This window comes from Haliotis rufescens, unplaced genomic scaffold, assembly GCF_023055435.1.
Source record: "Haliotis rufescens isolate VD_foot unplaced genomic scaffold, xgHalRufe1.0.p SCAF_94, whole genome shotgun sequence".
Classification (NCBI taxonomy): Eukaryota; Metazoa; Mollusca; class Gastropoda; order Lepetellida; family Haliotidae; genus Haliotis; species Haliotis rufescens.
Genome location: NW_025964388.1, coordinates 159,246 through 175,071, shown reverse-complemented (window position 1 = coordinate 175,071; position 15,826 = coordinate 159,246). Strand labels below are relative to the sequence as shown.

The 15,826-nt window shown below is 40.7% G+C and overlaps 1 protein-coding gene across 1 annotated transcript; it reads right to left on the bottom strand.

The window, feature by feature from the left end:
* Positions 1–6,324: 6,324 nt before the first annotated feature.
* LOC124137684 (glyoxylate reductase/hydroxypyruvate reductase-like) lies at positions 6,325–15,620 on the bottom strand. The gene is made up of 3 exons (XM_046504091.2): positions 15,307–15,620; positions 10,621–10,791; positions 6,325–9,390 (listed from the first exon to the last, which is right to left on the bottom strand). Exons 1-3 carry the CDS (start codon positions 15,509–15,511, stop codon positions 8,789–8,791), a joined length of 978 nt encoding a protein of 325 aa, XP_046360047.1. The 5' UTR covers positions 15,512–15,620; the 3' UTR covers positions 6,325–8,788.
* Positions 15,621–15,826: the final 206 nt, after the last annotated feature.

The following is a 15,826-nucleotide window of genomic DNA, read 5'->3' as shown; positions in this document are numbered from 1 at the left end:
GAGAAATTGGATGTTAATAATGAAGTGGAATTTGGCCATTATGATTGACTCTTCTTCTGTCTATGTCTATATGTTTACATTTGAGCATACATTTATATAGGTTATAAACAAATATTAAAATAATACATAAATTTCCTGGGACACGACCCGGCCAATCACCTTACCCGTGAAGATCCGGGGTAGAATAGGTCTTCAGCAACCCATGCATACCGTAAAAGGCGACTATGCTTGTCGTAAAAGGCGACTAACGGGATCGGGTGGTCAGGCTCGCTGACTTGGCTGATGCATGTCATCGATCCCAATTGCGTGGATCGATGCTCATGATATTACTGGATTGTCTGGTCCAGACTCGATTATTTACAGACCGCCGTCATATAGCTGGAATATTGCTGAGTGCGGCGTTAAACAACAAACCAACCAACCAACCAACCGGCCAATCACCTTAAAAAATAGCATAATTTAGTTACGGGCCCCAAAGACTAAAACAAGTTATTGTTTAGTCGCGTATTTTGGTAAGTCGGATATTCTACATCATTTCATATTATTTGTGTTTATTTGTATCTACCATTAGGATATTCTGGAAGTTCACCCCTTATTTTGTCACATGCATGATAACAGTACAAGAGAGGGTCAGTGACATTAAGGTCACTTTGACCCTCACATAGGGTCGCCTTGACCCTGTGTTTGAAATACTGCAAAATGTAGCCTCCTTGCCTACATCTGTCTGTTGTCAGCTAAAGGAAACAACGTATATGGCGCTGTTGTATAAACATGTGATTCCTAAATGTTGTTTTTTCTCTAAAAGTCAACATCTTCAACATGACAACGCCCTTGTGGGAGGGAGTTTAGGTTTGCCAAGGAGGGTTATGACAAATTGGATAGTCCTTGAAATGATGACAGGCTAGCCCTATAAAACCAGAATAAGTCTTGATTTGGGTACAAGCAGATACGCACGCACGCATACATGTCGATATATACTAGCCACATAAAGAAACTGTGCACGGAGAAAATATAGATATAAGGGCACACCGTCCATATATGAAAGATAGGTTTGAACACAGCAATTATTGGAGACATTCAAACGCTCATGCACGTGCCATGCGATATGACGTCATTGATGGGGGCCTATGGACGTGCAATGTGTTACTGCACGTGCATCCTGTGCAGCTGTACACAGCATGTGCAACTCAAAATTCGCTGTCACTTTGGAAAGCATGATCTGTGGTCATTCAAAAATTCAAAACATCTCAGGCGCAGACACAAGCATATCACAAGCAAATCATGCCAAGATTGACAGCTGCACAGCGTCATGAAGCCATTGGAATGATCCGAGCGGGAATGAGGCAACAACAGGTGGCAACACATTTCCAATGCCATCGTAACACGATATCGGCATTGGTGAGGCGTTATCAGAACACAAATGACGTTGCCGACCACCCACATTCAGGACGTCCCCGAGTAACGACGCCAAGACAGGACAGATGGATTCGAGTTACACATCTCCGACACAGGTTCCAAACGGCAGTAACGACGTCCCAGACAATTCCTGGACTGCGCCGTATCCATCCCAACACTGTCAGGAATCGTTTACGTCAGTACGGGATTCGACCACGACGCCCTGCCATACGTCCCATCCTGACACACCGTCATCGAGTCACCGTCTAAGATGGTGTCGAAATCATGTTCGCCAACCTCGAATATGGTGGAGAAATGTTGTCTTTACAGATGAATCGAGGTTCAACATTTCCCACAGTGACGGGCCCCAACGTGTCTACCGGCGTTTGGGAGAACGTTATGCACGCAACTGTATTGTCGAGAGGAATCGTTTTGGAGGTGGCTCTGTGATGATTTGGGATGGGATAACAGGACGGCAACGAACCCCTTTGGTGGTTGTTCAGGGCAATCTCACCGGTGTTGGCTACAGAGATCAGATTCATTCCTTTCCTGCAACATCATGGCCCGGGATTGACATTTCAACAGGACAACGCTCGTCCTCACACGGCTAGGGTCGCAATGGATTTCCTTCACCATAACAATGTCATGTTACTGCCATGGCCTGCAATTTCTCCAGATCTCTCCCCAATGGAGCATGTGTGGGATGAAATGGAGCGCCGTCTGCGTCGTCTTCCACATCCTCCAGATAACGTCCGTGACTTGGCACAGGATTTGAGGAGGATATGGCAGGCCATTCCCCAGGACTTCCATGCCCATTTGGTGGACTCCATGCGTCGCCGATGCACTGCTGTGATTCACGCACAGGGTGGTCATACCCGTTATTGACTTTGTGACTTTGTCGTTTGACCCCCTGCTCCATTTTGATCTTCTGACGTCATCGTAACAGATGTTGTTCAGGTCCCGTTGACATTTTCTTATGGTCCGATCATTCAGCTGCTACAGCGTCTGCATCATTTTGTTCTTGCTGTGTTGTATTTCAATCCAGAATATATTTTCTCCGTGCACAGTTTCTTTATGTGGCTAGTATATTTACGTGGTGTTAAATCCCTTTTCACATCCTCTTAAAACATTAGTTAGTAGTAGTTTCATTCAATCTGAGCGGCAGGGAGAACTTAGATCTGATTTTAATGAAATTGTAGTTTCATTAGTCTTTTTATTTTACTATAATATTTGTTCTTACCCGTGGCGGGGGCAGTCGTCTAAGGCGCTGCAATTCGCTGTGCAGAGTTGCGTCCCTTGGCTACACCAGAAACCTATAATTGTGAATTCGAATCCCGGTTCGCCCCGATTATGTTTCTAGATTTGTCAGCACCATACCCGTGCTCATGGGTTTCACCAAGGTAGTAAACGTCTAAGACCTGCATCACTTCGGGCTTTTCTCCTACAATAACCAGACACGCCGTGATATAACTGGAAAATTATCAAAAGCGGCGCTAAACCAAACTCAGTCACTCTTACTCGTGGCAGTATGTTTGTACCTGGGCCCACTTGCACAAAGCGATCTTAGCGCTAAGATGATCGTAACTCCCATTCTTTAACATAGGCTTAAGATAGTCTTTTCTCCTTATCCCCTACATACTTAATCAAGACTCAACACCATTAACATGGGAATACGCTGTGTGATACACGGCCGATTTATTTGCGTATAGTATAAAACAAAGATATTCATTGAATACACATTTGTATATACATTGTCAGCAATCTGCTATGAATATTTATATTTTGCTGAAGCCCGACACGTAAAACCAGATATAAAAACCTTTATAAGAAAACATCTGGAACCGTGTTCCCTCAACGGATGCAGCAGCAAATACTGGAGGGTATACAGTATACTCATGACATGTATATGCAAGTCCAAACAGAAATACTAACAATTCATGAACATATGTTACAAATGAATTTCATAATTTATTACATACAGTGCAACTCGCATAGTATATGCAGTATTATCAAAAGCAACACTGTATTATAAAGGCTCGCCAGCCAAGCAATATCATTGCATCCAACAATGCACACTTTCACAATAAAGTAACGCTGTATTATAAAGGCTCGCCAGCCAAGCGATATCATTGCATCCAACAATGCACACTTTCACAATAAAGTAACGCTGTATTATAAAGGCTCGCCAGCCAAGCAATATCATTGCATCCAACAATGCACACTTTCACAATAAAGTAACGCTGTATTATAAAGGCCCGCCGGCCAAGCAATATCATTGCATCCAACAATGCACACTTTCACAATAAAACAACGCTGTATTATAAAGGCCCGCCGGCCAAGCAATATCATTGCATCCAACAATGCACACTTTCACAATAAAACAACGCTTTATTATAAAGGCCCGCCGGCCAAGCAATATCATTGCATCCAACAATGCACACTTTCACAATAAAGCAACGCTGTATTATAAAGGCCCGCCGGCCAAGCAATATCATTGCATCCAACAATGCACACTTTCACAATAAAACAACGCTGTATTATAAAGGCCCGCCGGCCAAGCAATATCATTGCATCCAACAATGCACACTTTCACAATAAAACAACGCTTTATTATAAAGGCCCGCCGGCCAAGCAATATCATTGCATCCAACAATGCACACTTTCACAATAAAACAACGCTTTATTATAAAGGCCCGCCGGCCAAGCAACATCACTGCATCCAACAATGGACTTTCTCAATGAAGCAACGCTGTATTGTAAAGACTCGCCAGCCAAGCAATGGCATCACTTACAACAGTACACATTACCCTCAAATGTGCATTTCATCAACTATCTGCAACACATGAAATCATTAAATCATAAAATGAAGAACCAAATTTAATATACATGTTCATCAAATTAATATAAGAAACAAGTGTGAGGCCGTGCATGCACAGTGAGCGAGAGAGAACAATTCAAAATTGTACTACCCCTTATATACCCCCTTAATCACGCCACCTAGGGGCACATAATCACCTTGATTGACATACCGCTAGGAGAAAATAATTTCTATCTTATTCATTCTTCAAACGAGAGAAATATTATTTCTCCTTATCCCCTACATACTTAATCAAGACACAACACCATTAACATGGGAATACGCTGTGTGATACACGGCCGAGATGTACAAAGAAAGTTATAGGCCTAAGGAAAGTGATACTTTCATTCTGTTATCAATACTATCTTTGATGTAACCATCTTTAGCGTTCTCGCCTTCTCCAACGACCATGTCGTTTGAACATACGATCTGGTATACCATTATTTGCAGCTGCAGTAGCACCACCACTACGTAAGCTATGCAGACCATACTTCTTGATGTTGTCAACAAAGGGAGTTAAAGCATCAATAAATAGTTCCCTTAACCGGGTATAAGACAGTGGAACATTGTCCTTTCTAAGAACATAGCCTGAACGACATTTGCTTACATTCCTGAATATGTACTGATCACAATCTGGATGAATAGATGCAGCTTGTAAATATCTCTCCACACAGGCTACTGGACACAGCTTGGAATCTGTCCTACTAATAACAAGCCACGCGCCATCCCTGTATATATCCGTCTTTGACTTTTCAATAAAAATGACCATGTGTGACTTATAAAATAAAATATCAGAACGAGATATATGAATTAATTCTGCAGATCTTAAAAATCCGGCGAAAGCTAATAAACACATAGATACTATTCGCAGATCCATTAAAGATGCATTGATCATTTTTGAATCATACAACCGTTCAAGTATATCAACTGTGATTGGCTCCTTTTTAACCACTGGCTTAGACAGTTTGCGCCTTGCTCCTTCCAAAACATTCTTGACAAGGCTATTTTCAGTGGGACTCTCTAGTCCAATGTTACAATGAGCATGCCTTAAACTATAAAATGCTGTTAACACTGGTGTTATTGTTTCACTCTGTTGCACAATAGACAACAGATAAATAGCACAATGCAAATGTGAAACGGGCAACTGATCACACATATTATTAGCGTTTGCCCACCTTTTCCAAGCAGCAAATGCATTGCTATATTTTGTGACCTGGCTGGTTTTGTGTCATCTTACACCGACGGCGTGGCTCGCTGCTCATGCTATCGACCACGCGTTAGCCTGAGCGTGCTTTAGATGGCGCCAGGGTACAGCTGGAATAGGCCTGGTTAGCTGAGGCGTCCACGAACATTCACACAATCAAGCATGACGATCACAAACATCGAACTCGAGAGTTTACAAGCTATTCGGGATCGGGTGGTCAGGCTCGCTGACTTGGTTGATGCATGTCATCGATCCCAATTGCGTGGATCGATGCTCATGATGTCAATCACTGGATTGTCTGGTCCAGACTCGATTATTAACAGACCGCCGTCATATAGCTGGAATATTGCTGAGTGCGGCGTTAAACAACAAATAAACAAACCAATCTTTTAACCAAGTCTGGGCCAGACAAACCAGTGACTGAAGGCATCTGCAGCAACACCGGCTGTCTGGACAAACGTTGTTAGTAATCCACCAAGCTAACTAGTCTCACAACCCGTTCTATTGAGTCTGATTGCTTTTGAGTTATTACAAATTAAATAACAGCAGAAATGGCGGCCATATTGAAAATGGGACTCGAACTCAAATTAAGGTGTCATTTGGTTCAATCTCTTCATTGGTCCACTGTTTCTTGAGAAATATAGCTTCCAGACGCTGACCAATCTCATTAACCAGATCTGTCACTCCGATACGATACCTCGATGTGTAGGTGTCCCAAGATATCCACGCAAAGAAGTATCGTATTGGAGTAAAAGATCTCAACATGGAGGCTGACGGACGACGGTGCCCAGGTGAGCTAAATTGGCCACAATATTTACTAACTCGGCAAACAAACACTTGAAGTCTTAAACAAAACAAAATATTTGTATATTATTTTAAGATTTTATTTTACAACGAAATGACTAGTCTATATGGCACATTAAATACAATCAAACGTGAATAACAGACAAATGAGACATATGAAAGTACAGATATCTAAATCGTATTAATACATCGTGACACCGAAATGGACTTTCTCATCATAAAATGAGTGTGTTACTGGGCTAACAAGGTTACTATTTTGAAACAAAATGTTTCATGAATCCCTTTATTCATAATACACAGCTAAATCCCAAACTACAAAAATCCTTGTTTTAAAGCTTTCCTGTCTACTCACGTCAAATCAACGTGGTATCATTTTCGCAAATGAGATTGTATTTTCTGATCTAAATATTTGTCCATCAAAAACTTAGATAAACTTTCGGACAGTCGGACAACTAAATACAGTGAACGAATGATTTGGCTTATGTCAGAATTCAGCGTGGGAAAACCCAAGCTTGGTCTTCTATATTGTACTGGTCTTGGTCATCGAACCGGGGTCTTCGGCCTGACGAGCTAACGCTTTGACCACTATGCCTCCTCCACCCCCCCCCCCCCCCCTAAACAAGATCAGGAATGTCTGGATAACAAAAAACAACTATCAAATCCACAGGTTATTATTTCCCAAAGTTAAAATTTAAACCGGGTTTCATTGTCAATGTAACACAAATAAACAACAAAAATAACAATTAGTAATAATAATTCATATCTACACAATGTATTTCGGATACATTAATATGGAGGGAACACATTTTTTAAATATTTTGGAAATTTAACATTTACAATTATGAAACAGACACAACAACTGTCAACGGTGTTGCATTCTTTACATATGATACGGTAAACGACAGTCGGATACAGTCAAGTAGTTTTCTTCGAAAATATATAACTTGACTTAAACTTGAAGATTTAGTCTACCTGTATAATGTCAAGCTGTCCCTAATCTTCCCGACGCAAGGGAGTTAACTGATTGAAAGCTGGTTGACCTTGTACTTCGCGACGTGAGAACACAAGAACCTGGCAGGAATTGTTGATAAAAAGTTAAATAGTCGGACTATTTGTTATCAAATTGTTACATGGAAGTTGAATGCCCCCTTCTTTAATAATAAAGGTTGTTTTCAACCGGGCTTCCTTCAATTTCTCTGACTTAGTGTCGGGTAACTCGGTGGTTTATCACAGACAATAACTGGCTTATAAGATAATCGTAAAAATAGATATTTGAGGACCGGTTGAAACAAATTATTACCGGCTAAATATTCCTGAACGATAACAAACATCTTTGGCAGCGGGTAAGATACTGAAAACAGACAACGACTTGGAGACTGCACGGAATAACATATTGGGAATGTTAATAGGTGTCGGGAACTGAAAACATCTGCACACATAGTAACGTACTATAGATTCTCACTACACCACTTCCTGATTTCTCATTAAAAATCTTCAGATTCGAACTAGTGGTCATATAAATATTCCCTTTCAAATACTGACATTATGTGCGGAATTACACTCATTTGGACGTAAACAGACGTTTACGTATCATTCGTGACCACTCGGGTTTTTCCGTGACACATCAAATCAAATTTCTTGACCTCATCGGCCTTGAACATTGGCGGTTTTTCTGATCAATGATAATAGCGTTAATTGTGCAGGTAACAAGTCGCAAATTGCAAATATCATCCCCTCAACCTTGATTTTGAAATCATTCTAATAGTAATTCAACATTTCGTTCCTGTTTGACAACTTGACTAGGGAACTGATCTTACTGGTATATCCGGCAATAGTAATTCCAAGGTCAATGGGGTCATACAGTAATTTGAGTGAAAGCGCACGTTTAACGTGTTGCTCTTGGCTCTTGTGAATAATAGAATACATAAGACAGCACCAGGGTATACAGAACTTCGAGTCACCGGATCGTAACATGGTGTTTGTTACTGGCAATCCATTGAACATTTGAGCGAATATTGAAACATTGCGTACAGACAAGATGCTGATAAATATTTCTGTTCATGGCAAGTAACGATACTTTACTTATACACACACTAAATGCAAACAAAAGCATCGAAAACAAACAATCTCATTAAAATCAGTTCTTTGCTCCGATTGGGTACCGGCATCTCTGTCAAAAACTGACAAACTCTCCTTCAGGTGACCCATGAGTGAACGTCCAATCAAAATGAAAAATTGGACTTTTGTAGCCAATCAAATGTCAGCTTTCTGAAACGATTCGGCTTCACTTTATACCGACGGAGAAAGGATTCGATTTGATCGAGACTGGCAAAACAAACAGCTTCACTGAAGATAAACATTGCACGATAAGAGTATACAAGGAGAGTTAATAGATTGAAAATCAAACTAACGATTTAAAGATTCATTTCTCCATTTTGAGCGTTAGACAAAAATCATTTGTTTAGTAAACTGGCACGCCTTGACTGTTGCGCAACGCCAGATTGAAAAGGGACAGGCAACAAGTTTGATTACTTACTCGAAACCTCCCCAAAAACCTTCTCTTTGTGAAACACCGATAAAATATTTTTAGCGGTCGTCAGAGACATGCTATTCCTCGACTCCCATGTATTACTTCCCATGTGCGGCAGAATTATGCAGTTGTTAAGGGATACCAACTTATGATTGGATGGTAGAGGTTCCGGTTCTGTGACGTCAAGGCCGGCAGCAGTGATGTCTTTGTTGACGAGTGCGTCATATAAGTCGTCGTGCTGGATAACTCCACCTCTTCCGGAATTGACCAATATGGCCGTCTGCTTCATCTTCTTGAACGCGGCGGCGTTGAACTTGTGTTTGGTCTGAGGCGTCAGATTACAGCAGATGCAGATACAGTCCGCTTCCTCCAAAAGGGTTTCAAAGGACACGTATTCAGCGCCGATGTCGTCGGCATAGCTCACCTTTACGACGTCATTGTAGATGATTTTCTTGCCTCCGAATGGTTTCAGACGTCGGGCGACTCCGTATCCTATTCTTCCAAGGCCATAGATCCCGATTGTCTTATTGGACATCTCGGTGCCACATAGCCACATGGGTTTCCAGGGCCCCCATTCCCCCGACTTGACCGCCTGGATACCTGAAACAATGACCAGTCCACTATAACCGACCAATGTTTGTTTGTTGTTTAACACTTATACCGCACTCGGTCACCAGAGGGCGACTTTGCTTGTCGTAAGAGGCGACTAACGGGATCGGGTGGTCAGGCTCGCTGACTTGGTTGATGCATGTCATCGATCCCAATTGCGTGGATCGATGCCCATGATATTAATCACTGGATTGTCTGGTCCAGACTCGATTATTTACAGACCGCCGTCATATAGCTGGAATATTGCTGAGTGCGGCGTTAAACAACCAACCAACCAACCAACACCAGTGAAGATCCCGTTTAGAATAGGTCTTCAGCAACCTATGCTTGCTGTAAAAGGCGACTATGCTTGTAAGCAGCGACTAACGGGATCGGGTGGTCAGGCTCGCTGACTTGGTTGATGCATGTCATCGTATCGAAATTGCGTAGGTCAATGCTCATGATGTCAATCACTGGATTGTCTTGTCAGATCATTTACAGACCCGTAATGCTGATTGCGGCGTTAAACAATAAATATACAAACAAACAAACCGCACTCGGCAATATTCCATCTATACGTATATGAAGGCGGTCTGTAAGTCATCATGACTTGATCAAATACACCAGTGGTTGATCTTATGAACAACGATCCACGACGTCGGGCTACGTTGAAAAGCTATCCTCCACGTCATGAACGTGATCCCTTATCCACGAGGTGACCTTGGATGACAAGCATAGGTTGCTGGGAACATATTCCATTAAACCAGGAATACCCACTGGGGATAAACTAACAAAACCCATGAGAACCAAAATATGGGAGTCCTGGATTTCATAAAAACGAATTCTGCCTTAACGGAAGAATTTCTTTTATCCACTTTTAAAAAATATACATGGACTTCCTTCATAGGGTTTAACCCTATTTGCACAGTATTATGGAAAAGCTAGTCTGATTAATATAGGACTAAAAAAGGTAAAGAACATATGGCAAAAATAATAATTGTCTTGAAAGAAAGCCCCAGAATATATCTTACACGCTACTCTCTCTAAAAAGAAAGGGTTATCTCTGCATAACCCGCACAGATAACATTGACAGGCTTAAAACAGGTTAGTTCCTGAGTCAGAAATAGATGCAGTCGTACAGCCTAGCACAGCATTCCTTTGTAGCATCATACCTTGTCTCCCAAAGCTTTTGCATGCGTTAGTGATTGTACAGGTCTGTGGTAATATTCTGGCAGTGCTCACCTTCTAACAATCTACGGGACGTCAAGAGAAGCAGGGACACAGTCAGCTCGGCAACGCTGTCTGTGGAGACGTTGGGGGTGTTGGCAACGACGATGTCACGGCGGCGACACTCGTCCAGGTCGATGTGCTCGTAACCTACAGACATCGTTGCTACGACCTTCAGGGTAGAGCCTGTATGTACAACGAGAAAATGTTAAGTGACTCGCTTTCCAATAAATGTCGATCAGTAAAAGAATGTTAAAAAGAGGGATAAAAAAAGTTGTCCAAAAAGAAGATGAAGAAGTTATCGGAGTCCTCACTTTGAAGAATACTCGATTCTAATTGGACGATAGCAGCCTATTTACGTATCTACGTTTAAAGGAAACGCTGAGTGACCCGACCTTGACCTTCATGTCAAACGAATTATATGCGGGAATGTGTAAAGTAGGAAGCATCTTGCCTGTTGCATGTACGAGGCCTCAAACAATACGGCCAATCAACCTATTACAATAAAAATTAATTACCTTGACATGTGACAAAACCTTGGTACTTGATCGGTATTGATGAAGGTGTTAACGATTTATTATCACTGATTGAAAACTTATTTCAAAGGAATACAATCGAATATTCCTGAGGTTTGCGCCCGATTTCATTTGATCTCTGATGACCTAGACATCAGACGAAAGCTAACAAGATCATTCATAATTAATTGACTTAGACGCAACGCTCGAGATCACGTGTGTCACGTTCGGTCCAATTTGTCTTACATGCATTCAGGAAATGGCGACGACAAACATTGTCAGGTTTATTTCATTATCAGTGACCTTGACATTCAGTGTTACTTCCTGCCAATCAAACCCCTAGAAATATGAAGCGGGTGCACCAAGCATGGGGTGCATAAGGTGAATCGCCCAATAAGGAGAACATATACTAGTATAATGAATACAACCAATCTTATCTCACGCATTTGTTATTACAGGAAACACGGTAATATCTCCAAACTTTGTACACACAGGATGTTCATTAAAGACACATGCCAAACACGTTGTTTTAGTTATCTGGCGAGAATAATGATGGGGTCATTCGTATGTAGATCTATGGTTGTATGGCGATATGTCAAACACAGTGTGTCAGATATATGGGGGGTAGAATAGGTCTTCAGCAACCCATGACTGCCGTAAAAGGCGACTATGCTTGTTGTAAGAGGCGACTAACGGGTGGTCAGGCTCACTGACTTGGTTGATGCATGTCATCGATCCCAATTGCGTGGATCGATGCTCATGACATTAATCACTGGATTGTCTGGTCCAGACTAGATTATTTATAGACCGCCGTCATATAGCTGGAATACTGATGAGTACGGCGTTAAACAGCAAACAAACAAAAGATATATAGCGTGATGCTTAGAATTTGGTATTTTGTGGGGTGGGGGGGTGGGGGGTGGTAACGGGAGGGTCACCAAACAATCTGAAGGTCTTTAGGGGAGAGTCGTCAAACAAATAATTAGGAAGCCTAATGTTTAATTAGACATTTTATTATAAAATATATAGTTATTTTGAATTTTGTCTTTTCCGGGAGGGTCATGATAAACGTGGACAAGGACATGGGGAGAGTCATCCAAAAATTTGACAAGCACTGCGGTGAGGGTATTATTTGTATGTAAATGGATCAAATACACACGCTGGCGTCCCTCAGGGGTCAGTTCTTGGCCCACTATTATTGTTTATTTATATTAATGATATATGTAATGAAATTAGAAATTTGACACGTTTGTTCGCAGATGGTACTAGTATTGGTATCTCCTCTCCAGATATTAAGCATATTGAAAACTCCATAAATAAAGATCTATGCAAACTACATTACTGGGCACAAAAGTGGTTAGTACAATTCCATCCCAACAAAACCAAGTATATATTATTCGCGCATAAAATCCCAGATGAAATACCATCAATAGTCTTTAATAACACATGTATAGAAAGGGTAGACTGTCACACGCACCTTGGTGTTACATTATCACAAGACACAAAATGGAACGATCATATCAATAACATTCTTTCATGTGCATCAAAAATGGTTTCATCGATGAGAAAACATAAATATCGGTTAAGTAGATCAAACTTGGCTAGAATATATCTAGTTTTTATCAGACCGACTTTAGAATATGCCTCAGTTGTCTGGGACAGTTGCTCGTCGTATAATGCTAATAAATTAGAACTACTACAACTTGAGGCAGCTAGAATAGTAACAGGATTAACTCAATTTTCCTCCCGTCGCAGCCTTTATCACGAAACTGGATGGCAGCCATTAGAGTATAGAAGAAACGCCATCAAACGTGTAACTATGTATAAAATAATAAATAAGAATGTCCTTCATATGTAACTGATCTTATACCACCAGCTGTGTCACAGAAGGTCAATTATAATCTCAGAAACCGCCATGATTTTGTAGTTCCATTTGCACGGACAACTATGTTTAAAAGGACTTGTATTATAGATACATTAGTCCAATGGAATAATCTATCATCAGGAATCAGGGATAGTCCGTCAATATCTTATTCTAAAGCTGTCGCATCTGAGCAGCCTACATCACCACCTATACACTATAATTGCGGTAAGAGATCTACAAACATATTGCACACTAGATTGAGACACAATTGTAGCACACTAAATTCCGACCTGTTTCGTGTTAATTTATCTGATACTATTTCCTGTAAATGCAGAGCTCCTTATGAAAATTCATTCCATTTCTTCTTCGAATGTACCTTTTATGATGATTTTAGGGAGACATTACTGACAGCTATCGATAATCTTGGAGGACAAAAAACTCTTCATAGTATTCTTTTTGGTGATCCAAACTTAGATGTTTTCCTGAATACAAAAATATTCTTGTCTGTACACAAATTTATAGAAACAAGTAACAGATTCAGTAGCTAGTATATTATTGTTTCCAAACTGTTAATCATTAACATTGTTAAATCTATATACAACACTAAAATGAATAATATTAGGATATGTATGAGATGCACACTGTCTTCACTTTCCAGCACATTGTACATATCCTTCATATGAACACTGTATATATATTGCGCACTATGTTTCCACAATGTGAAGCTTCAACTGTAAATTGTTAATTTTCATTATGCAATATTATGTATAACTGTATAATATAGGGAGAAGGCGGTAATAAGTGCTGAACTTGTGCCCAATCCCTTTGTCTTTTTGGACAATGAAATATGTTTAATAATAATACACAGGTTCACACTGAGGGGGTGTCTACATACAGATCGTTATATGTTGTCACGTTCAAACTAACCCTGCATGATCGATTGAGATTTGACTTGCCGGCGAGTAGCAGCAATGACCTCGCTACTTTTTTAGTCCGCGTCTGAATTTACTCGTTATGAATAATGTTTAGGTAGGTCTGGAGTTACAGATGAAAGTTACAACACGGAGACAGTATTTAAGATCACTTATATCGTGTCTGTCTTATCCTGTCTCTCACTGAGGAAGGAACACGCGAAGCGAAACATGCTTGAACCGCGTGAAAAGACTCACGATGAATCGTGCGCGCTGCGGGCTTTATCGATTTTCCTATAGGCCCCAACCAAGGATAATTAAGACCGTCCTTGCAATGCCTGAATGTAACCTTGCGTAGCTTCAAGGTGAATTTTCTGTTTGGTGAATTATCTGCCTTGACCTCGCTTAGAGATCGTCCTGAGAATTCATATCCTGATTTATGAACGCGGTCTTATCAACCGTTTACCACCTACTCCAAATAAACGAATGACCTGTTAACAAATAGCTTAACAAAGGATTTTACTGTCACCCATTTAGAATAAGAGGTGGCCAGAGTACTCAGGGCTGAAACGTTACGGTTGAAACGAGTAGTGGGTATTTTTAGGTTTCAGAACAATGCAACCCCGTTATACCGGACTATGCAGTTTCAAATCGTCCTTGAGTTTCTCGAGAAAGGAAACATGGATCACACAGGATGCATATGTTTTATATCTACATAAGCAGTGTCCACATTATTGAGGTATGGGTAAAGTGGGTTAGGTAAGTACATGTGCACCAATGTTGGAAAACCTACACGTAAAATGTTCTTCAAAACGCACATGGAAGTTTAATCACTCGAGAGGTTTTTAAGAGACATGCTGTGGTGTCTCTCTACGCCAGTCAACGATATTAAATAATACAGGATATGTACAAAATGACATCTGGCATTGATATATACACGGTCCTCCAGAAAGCGTTCTCATTGTTGCTCAACGACTCGAGTCGGCTTCACGTCACACTGACAAAAACCATTGAATGGAAAAAAACCTTCGTCATGCAACATTGAATTGACCTTTAGGTCACGCAAAAGTATGCATATATGTATTGCATAAACACAATATCGTCCATGCAAAGACACCAATTGTCATATTCAAGATTGCCTTGGAATGCATATTCAGCATATTGCAAAGCAAACAGCAATACAACATAAAAAGTCATTTTCGAAGTGCTTTTATATGTAAAGATGATAAGGTATTAAGTATCAAAAATACTGTCTTTGTATGAAATGAACATTTTGACATATCCATAATAAAAAGATTATAACACGGACATTCTTAAAACTAAACTTTAATGAGATAATATATTTAAATCATATATCGTAACAAATTAATTAATTTAAATTATATTCAAAGGGTAGAAAATATTAGCTCACCTGCAGCCTCGAGAACTTCCTTGTCTATGATATCTGTAAGCATACAGAACAAAGCGTCGTATCCTCCGCTTATATTCTTCAGTAATTCCTCCCTAGGAATAGCATCGTCGCTGTCCCAAAATGTCAACTTGCATTCAGTCTCCAGAAGCTCAATCCCAGGGGAAGGAACCCTCCTTGTTACATATATCTTCGGCTTTTCCGTCATTTTGATCGTCTTTGTGCTGCTTGTTTGTTCCAAACACTGCCTTAGAGGTAATATGCCGGACTACATAGGCAATATGATATATACCACACAGGCTGTGCTGCAATATTGAAACGAGGTTGCGTGTGGAATTCCCTGTCCTCTGATTGGCTGTGTTCACCCACTGACGTCACAAGGTCACAACGTCCTTGTAATTATGGGGAATCCTACGTGCGGTTTCGCCTACATGCGATGTTGTCGATTTTAGAACGGATATAAGCGAAACTGTAGATGTTTACATCCCTCTTTAAAAATATACCTCCCCCCTCAATTGGGTGC

Bases quoted from the DNA above. Each gene is read 5' to 3' on its own strand.
- LOC124137684 (XM_046504091.2), bottom strand. From the start codon at position 15,511: ATGACGGAAAAGCCGAAGATATATGTAACAAGGAGGGTTCCTTCCCCT. The intron at 10,792-15,306 runs GTGAGCTAATAT...TTGTACATACAG, and splicing joins GGAAGTTCTCGAGGCTGCAG to GCTCTACCCTGAAGGTCGTA. The intron at 9,391-10,620 runs GTGAGCACTGCC...TCATTGTTTCAG, and splicing joins GTCCCGTAGATTGTTAGAAG to GTATCCAGGCGGTCAAGTCG.